General features: G+C 34.0%; 1 protein-coding gene across 1 annotated transcript; it reads left to right on the forward strand.

Annotated features, from left to right (window-relative positions):
• The first annotated feature begins 1,442 nt into the window (after positions 1 to 1,442).
• On the forward strand, positions 1,443 to 5,743 carry LOC111877859 (wall-associated receptor kinase-like 14). Its single transcript, XM_023874365.2, has 3 exons — positions 1,443 to 2,674; positions 4,038 to 4,112; positions 4,323 to 5,743. Exons 1-3 carry the CDS (start codon positions 1,936 to 1,938, stop codon positions 5,627 to 5,629), a joined length of 2,121 nt encoding a protein of 706 aa, XP_023730133.1. The 5' UTR covers positions 1,443 to 1,935; the 3' UTR covers positions 5,630 to 5,743.
• Positions 5,744 to 8,859: the final 3,116 nt, after the last annotated feature.

Here is an 8,859-nt window from a genome sequence, read left to right on the forward strand (position 1 = left end):
TTGGACAGGCCCAAACCGGAGTACAAAACAATTGGACTAACAACCGAGCCCAATGACGCAATACTTAAACGAATCTTCAACCCAACACAAAAAAAAACATAACTTTATCAAAAATCATATCTTTATGAAACTCTTTAGCTCCAAAGATCACTGTATTTCGATACGCCCAAAGCATCCATATCTTTGTCATGCAAACTACTTCCAATCCTAACTTTTTTATATCCAATCCTGACTTTTTTATATACCTACAATTTACGAGTATCTATCCACTAAAAAACCACTATGATGTGATGTAAACTCGACAATAGCAAATCAACCTACGGACCATATTCCAAACTTAACATGACAAGTTGACAACCCAAGAGAATATGTTGTGTATCTTCTATATGAGTGAGACATAAATGGCACATATTTAATTCAACTCAATACCCCTTTGGTTCATGTTATCTCTATAAGAGATCATATCTAAAAACAATCTAAAAAATGTTTATCTTTAACGGTTGAAAGTCATTATAACCGCGTCTATGTACCATCATTAGGAAGAAATAGCAAAGATATCGAGAACTATCTAGACTCCACACTATTTAAAACAATCTATAAGTGTATGGCTGATAAAAGTGCATAACACATCTTTTTCTTAGTATATAACATTAGACGATCATTCACAATTTGATCACTCATCTTATTGTACAAAATCATTTTTATCTGTGTATATTGCATCGAGCAAAATCAATGCTATTTTAGAGAATATATCATCGGATATAGTATGTGTTAATATGTTCCAATGTCATATTTTGTAACTCTTTACCATACATTTAACCATTTTAAGCGGTTAATCCATTATGAATGTATATGAACACATCTCATATCCAATTTATATTTTCCCTACGGTGAAAGACTCTATTTATGTGTCATTTTAAAAGTTAATTTGTTATAACAAATATAACACGTCTCTTTGTTCTAAAGCAATGACAATTCACATAAATATTGGGTTTAAATGGCAATAAGTCTATTTGTTTTCCTCTTAGAGTCTCTTTAAAGCAAATCGATGATGGACGATATTCACCAACAACTCTAATGTCAATTTAGTTTTCGTCGACCACTAGCAAACAAAAAAATTTACAATGAGATTTTACAAATACCAGTTAGGATTAAGCCATAAATGGTAAAAAAAAGGAGTTGGTTTATCGTTTAACTTTGATATCCTGGTACTATCGTACACTAAAACTAAAATTCAATTACAAATTCAAATCCACTCGGTTAAAATGTTAACAAGATTGGAAACGAAAATCTAAATCGGAGGACTTTAATTTTAATTGTTTTTTATAAAGGACTAAAAATGAACATCTAAATAGTTGATTACCTTAAATCACATTAACCCTAAATCTAACTCAAAAAGGAAATATATAATACCAATCTCAAAAAGTACAACTGTAATTTCACATAAGGCGCTAACCCGACTTCATCACATGTCATTTATCAGATTTCTCCCCCTCATTCCATTCTTCCCATAAGTAAAACTTCGCCGGAAAATGTCCCGGAGTCTCCCTCTCTCCGCCGTATGATCTTATCGTCTGGTTTTCCATCAGCCAGTAGGAAGAACAGTTGGAGCTCTTTAATGGCTTCCCCTTTTTAATCCTTTAATTCAATTTGTATCTTATCAGAAGTCAAATCACCTCTCTCTCTCTCTCTCTCTCTCTCTCTCTCTCTCTCTCTCCGGGTTTCCATATCTCGGAGCTGCATCATTTAACGTTCTCACCATAAATCATCATATCTCTCTGTTTTTCTCGGCATTTATGAAGGAAGCATGAAGTTTCTCAACAACATCAACTAAACCACTTTAATGACCTATCAAAGTCAAACGTTTTCTCTCTCTCAATTTCAACGTTCCCCGATAAAATTTCTGCCACAATTCAATTCCGAAAGTATTCAAACATGATTTCTCATCTCCTCTTCTTTTCCGTGATTCTAATAATATCAACGCCATCGTCAACATCTGCTCAAGCAAACTGTAATCGGGTTTGTAGTAGTCAAAGCGGTGATCGGCGAAATACAGTTTCCTACCCCTTCGGATTTAGCGACGGTTGTGAAATTCGTCTGGAATGTTCCGATGGAGAGATCCGTTTTGGTGGATACACCGTTCAGAATTTAACCAGAGATCATATATCGATTATTCTACCGGCGAATTGCAGTCGTTCGTTTGAAGAAATTAATCGCTTCGATAACTCAAACTTCGCTCTCACTTCACGAAACGCATTGCTGTTGGAAGACTGCAGGGCGAGGTTGAATGATTGTATAGTGTCGACTAGTTTAGTTGAGAGTCGTTTCAGCATACAACAGTGTGATTCGGCGATTAATCGGAGCATGAATTGTTACTCTGAGGATAATTCTCGAGAAGAGTTCATTGATTTGACGGAACTGAAATCCGCCGGTTGTGAGGTTTTGTTGTCGTCGGTGACGATTGATATGAACGCGAACAGTTCACAGGGATTGCCGGTGTCGTTGGAGTTTCAGTCGTTGGAATTGGGTTGGTGGGTTCACGGCGATTGCGGTTGTCATAAAAACGCGGTTTGCCGGAATGTGTCTCGTCTGAATCAGACGGTGGGTTACCGGTGTCACTGTAATGAAGGATACGACGGTGATGGGTTCATCGCCGGCGATGGTTGCCATAGAGGTTAGTTCCCTTTCCAACGACCACCACTTTTACTATTATCATTTCTTTTACGACAATTTTTAAAAAAAAAAAAAAAAAAAAAAATCATGTTTTAAATCCTTTTTACGTGAAAAATCACTAAAAAAATTTGTCATGAAGATTTTTTTATGTATAAATAATTATTTTCCTACCAAAATTCAGTAAAATTTTACAAATGCTTATATGATGCAAAAAAAAAAAAAAAAATACAACATTTTGTTTTTAGGTATATTCATTTGATCATTTTAATATATCGTGTCCTTGTAATTATTTCTAACCAATTTTAAATGGTAAATTAAGATTTAAAAAATAAGAATTATAGATGGAATTTTTATTAAAATGTAAATCCTTTTTTTTCTAAAGTTTACTGTATATTTTAATAAGTAAATCATTTAATCATAATCACTTTTCATTAAATATTATAAACTAAAGTACAAACATTGATTTCATACCTTTTCCCCTTTTTTTTATTCTTGTAGATTAGAAAATTGAAAAACTAAGAATAAACTTTAATTATGTGCATATGACGCATAATTTATGGATTAATTCAGAAGAAAAGAAGTATGATACTATTATATTCGGATAAAATAATGTACAAAAGTCAGAAACTATGACATAAAAAAAATCAACTAATCCTTTAATTAATTAGTATTATTAATTTATAACTTTTCTTATACATGGAATTTATTTGAAGGGCCACCAATATTGATTTACTTGTAGTTTGGTCAAAGGGTATGAGTCGTCATTTTGGAATGAGTAGGAAATTTAAAAAAAAATTGAAACGGAAGGGACTCAATTCTCAAACTCTTTCATGTGAACAAATAGTTTAAGTAGGTAGCATAAATATCTTTCCAAAAAAGATTGTTACATAAATAGTTATTATAATTTTTATGGATGATTTAATGGCGTTTGACTTTTGACTATTTCATTGTGGGATGAATGTGGACTTTAGACAATTGTAATCGAATATCTAATCTATCTTCATGAATGATGCGATTCCAACATGTATAGTTTGGTAGCCTTGATTTAACAAATCTTTGATTGATGGTGGGTTGTAGGTTGTTTCTTATGATGATTTTGGTTGACTTTTTAACGATAATGGGGGAATTAACATTTGACTTTTTATTATTCAAGAGATATATTATTGTTTTGTTGAGAAAAGTTGAAATTCAAAATCATAATTAAAGTAATAAATAAACATTTAAAACGAACAAAAATTAAAAAAGTTGGAATTTTTCGGGGTCTCATGAAATTAAAAACTTATATTTTGATCTATCAAAATTCAAAACTACGGTTTATCCTTTAAGTTTTTTTTATTTAATTTGTCGACATTAACTTGCAACAGTCTCGAATTGTGGCGCTTCAAGGTACATGTCTGGCCAATGCGGTGAAACATCAAGAGTTGGTGTGCTTATTGGAGGTAAATTTCGCAACTATATTAGATATAAATTGTTTCTTTCTCCAATATTACACACTAAAACACAAAACCCTAACAAGCTAGACATTTTATCGAATATTTTGTGTGATCTGTTTAGTCGGTCACACATTTTATCAAACAGTTGGTGTATTATCATTAGTTTCATGAGTCAGATGTTTTACCAAACACTTGGTGTACATTTCTTACTCTCAGGTATAGTCGCCGGAGCTTCTCTAATGTCAACGTTCGCACTCGTTTGCTACTGCCTTAGAAAACGAGCCGCTTCTAGAAACCTCCGGAGTGCAAGACGACAGTTCTCTGAAGCCACCGCTAGCTTCAGTGTCCCGTTCTACCCCTACAAAGAAATTGAACGCGCCACAAACTATTTCTCCGATAAACAACGATTAGGTGTCGGAGCATACGGTACGGTGTACGCCGGAAAATTAACCACCAACGAATGGGTGGCGGTGAAGAAACTCCGACAACGAGACACGGACGGAAACGACCAAATCATGAACGAAATCAAACTAATCTCCACCGTAAACCACCCTAATCTGGTCCGTCTTTTGGGATGTTGTATCGAAAAAGGCGAGCAGATTCTTGTATATGAATTCATGCCAAATGGAACGCTTTCACAACATCTACAAAGGGAACGCGGGAAAGGTCTCCCATGGACAGTTAGACTCACGATCGTAACCGAAACTGCACACGCGATTGCTCACCTACATTCGGCTATGAATCCGCCTATCTACCATAGAGATATCAAATCTAGCAACATACTTTTGGATTATAATTACAACTCTAAAGTCGCTGATTTCGGTCTTTCCAGATTAGGAATGTTGGATGATTCCCACATCTCAACCGCTCCACAAGGCACACCAGGGTACGTCGATCCGCAGTACCATCAAAACTTCCATCTTTCAGATAAAAGCGACGTGTATAGCTTTGGAGTTGTTCTCTTAGAAATAATCACCGCTTTAAAAGTGGTTGATTTTTCTCGGGATCATAGTGAGATAAATTTAGCATCTCTTGCTATAGATAGAATTGGGAAAGGTTGTGTGGATGATATAATTGACCCGTTTTTGGACCCGAATAAAGACGCATGGACACTTTCGTCAATTCACAAAGTGGCGGAATTGGCTTTCCGATGTTTAGCATTTCATAGAGATATGAGGCCTTCGATGATGGAAGTGGCGGATGAGTTGGAAGAGATTAAGGTTAGTGGGTGGAACACGATTGATGATAATATGACAATTGGATCATTATCATCGGTTTCTTCATCACCGTATAACGCCAGTGAGAAATCAATAGGCGGAAGTATCATAAAAAAGGTGGCAGGAGTGGCGGCAATTGGTAGCCGTAGGCTTAGTGTTATATCAGATTGTTTAACAATACAAGACGAAAAAGATGCAAGTAAAGATAAAGATAAAGATAATTCACCTGTTTCTATACAAGATCCATGGTTAAGTGAACAGAGTTCACCTTCAAGCAACAGCTTGTTAGGGAATATTGTTAGGTGACTTGTAAAATGAATCATATAAGAAAAGAAAAGATATCTTTGATTTAATTGTTTTTTTTTTTTTTTTGTAATTTTATAAAAGAATTAATTATTATATTGTTACATATATTTTGAATTATTTAACCGTGACTTCTCGGGTCGGATACATTGTGGACTTTTCTAGTTACAGCATTTGCGAACTGACTGACAACTCAGGCAAGTGGGATTGATGGTCTTGAAGTAGCATTAATGTTTTTCCATGAAGTATTTTTTGGGCAGCTTGCCCACTACATTCCAACATATTTTCGTGGCATCTTCACTTGATAATTTTCTAAGACTTTTTATTTTAAACATCCATGTAATTTAACATAAAAACACACGGTACCAAGGAGCATTGGTTTTGTATGGTCGGTTTTTGTATTGGTTTCGGTTTTGATTTCTTCTATATCTTTTTTCTTTTTTCTTTTAAATTTGTTTTGTTTTTGCTTACCACTACCAAAATGTTTTTAAGTTATTAACACATTTATGTAACTTTTCAGAAACATAAGGCTTTATTAACTCAAAAAAACTTCAAAGGGTAAAACCATCATTTTTTTAGAAATTTAAGGTTTTTTATGTCATCTCCCATTCACTAGAAGTTTCTACTATTCTTGATCTTTTAATTAGATTGAGAAGAGTCATCTCCGACGTGTTGTGGGCACACCACCCTCTATTCTCAGCAAGAGGCAAAAAATGTTTTAATCAGCAGCTGCTCGATGAATCTTTTTACCGTGGCTAGTGTTTGACAGATCCTGTTTGATAGTTCCTGTTCGGAAAAGTGTTGTATAATAAAATTTTGTTATTTGATTGTACACCTGATTGACTGTGCTGAATGATGATAAATGACAATATTACCATATTGTTCTATATGTTTTATACTGTGATGGATGAAGTTGCTGAATAATTATAAAAAGATACAAATTGTCATACAAAGGAAATAAAATAAAGAATTATTTAAAAGAAATTAATAATCTAATAAAATAATATCAATTAATACATAAATATTATATATTAAAAATAATATTTATTAATATATAATAATCCAATAAAAAGTAATAATTCAATAAAAAATAAAAAATAAAATTATTTGTGACAACCCGAAATCTTTATTCGATAAAACCCTAGAGTCAATCATTTCAAATTATAAGTCAAGATCACTTTTATTGGTTTTAGAAAATTTAAAGTTCGTTTGATTATTTTAATAATTAATCTTTAAACGAACAGACGAAAGGATGTGCCGACTCGGGTCTTGAAATTTCTAAACCGCAAATACCACGTAGCTTAGAAGTTCACGGCCAAACTTTTATGTTTGGGCCGTAAACACCCATGAAAACCGTAAACTCATGCCTTAAGCATGAGTTTACTCCCCAAGACACTTCATTTCTCATTTGTAAACTCAAGAGTAAACTCCAAAACTCTCTCAAGTATCATCCAAGTTTTTGTTCAATATCTTCAATCTAGTAAGTGTTTCTAGCTCTTTCAAGTTAGTATAACACTTAATCTAGTGATTGTACATCTTTTCATCCATCCATTTATGTGTTTTGACTAGATTTCCAGAACACCAAGAACACACACTAGTGTTCTTGGGCCCTTAGCACCTTTTCAAGCTTCCACAAAGTAAGTACTTCTATCCTAGAGTCATTTAAAGCTTGTTATACATGTTTACATCAAGAAAATGTCACTAGAACACAAAGAGTAAGGTGTTTACGGTCCAAGAATGTTCTTGGGCCGTAAACACCAAATAAGGGCACCAAAGTGTGCCTAAGTCTCCCTCTAGCCCTAGATTGATGTTTAAATCCTTCCTTGAGGTGTTTAGGCCTTGAAAAACACCAAATTCCATCATTTATAGGTGTCTACGGTTTGGGGATCTCCCAAAACCGTAAACACGTCATTGTGGGTATAAATGAACCATATTCCTTCCTTAGGCCTAATATCTAGCCTAGACAATTATCTTGATGAGCTAAGGACTTGAATACATCAAAATACCTAAGTCCAAGAGAGTTTACGGTAGTAAACTCAGGGAGAAATGGTCCTTAGACCGTAAACTCCATTTAGGAGTGTTTTGATGCCACACAACACTTCCTAAGGCTTAACCATGAAGTATGAATGCTTGGAATAGCTTAGAAGACTTCAAAACAACAAATGGTCAAAAGTTTAGGAGCTTACGGCCGTAGACTCAAGAGTTTACGACCGTAAAATCAAGGGTTGTTGGTCTTTAGGGAGTAAACTCATTTTAAGGGTTCCCTTGAACCCTAAAACCCAGAAGCCTTGCCTTACAACACTTAGATACAATCCTTGAGACTTATAACACTTGTATAAGATGTTTAGCATGTCCTAGGGTGTCTTGACTTTGTTTATTAATTGTTTAAAGACTAACTGGATACATATATGTGATATTATATGTTAACTAGGATCATAGAGTGTGTTCAAGACTTCACTTGACACCTAGCCATCCTACATATTCAGTTCATCCGTACCACTCACAACAGGTGAGTTCATACCCCTTGAATTAACCTTTTAAATGTTTCAAATATTTATAAATGCTTTATGGGGGGAATACATGTTGAATCGTGATTAGTTATTATATCAATCACATATGATTAATAATTAAACATGCAAATGACTTTACTTTACGTTAACTGTTTTGCCAATCAGTTTTCATCAAATGTTTATCTTGAACGTTTTTAAGTGTTTAAAACACTTTATTAAAGTGTTTATTAAACATAGTATGTTTCATTTCAAACCCTGTTACATTTGTGGGTCAAACAAAGGTTCCTTTATACTTAAACTGTTGTTATCAATCAAATACTTTCAAACCATTTTCTAAATTGACATCAAGTCGATCTCTTCTTAGGTATTAATTTTCCTTTAAAGGTTTTACAAAACTCCTTATATACTTTTATATTGTCAATTGCATGCCGGTATATGTATAGTTATATAATTAATGTTTAAAGGACTTAGGAAGGCTAACCCGCTTTATTTCCTTTTTCCCGTTGGGATGGGGTCTGGTAGGGTATCGGGTATCCATCCGAAGGTCGTTTAACTAGCAATTATATATCATGTATACATATAGAGACATAAGAGTTGTCCTCAGTCAGTTCAGTACCGTTGGGTAGTAAAGGCATTACTTCAGGTTATACACATACATGGTTAGTAACTATTATAGGTTTAGTTAAGAGATACCATTTACCATTCCAAGTACAAGGAATCACG

Source organism: Lactuca sativa, chromosome 3 (assembly GCF_002870075.4).
Source record: "Lactuca sativa cultivar Salinas chromosome 3, Lsat_Salinas_v11, whole genome shotgun sequence".
NCBI classification, from domain to species: Eukaryota; Viridiplantae; Streptophyta; class Magnoliopsida; order Asterales; family Asteraceae; genus Lactuca; species Lactuca sativa.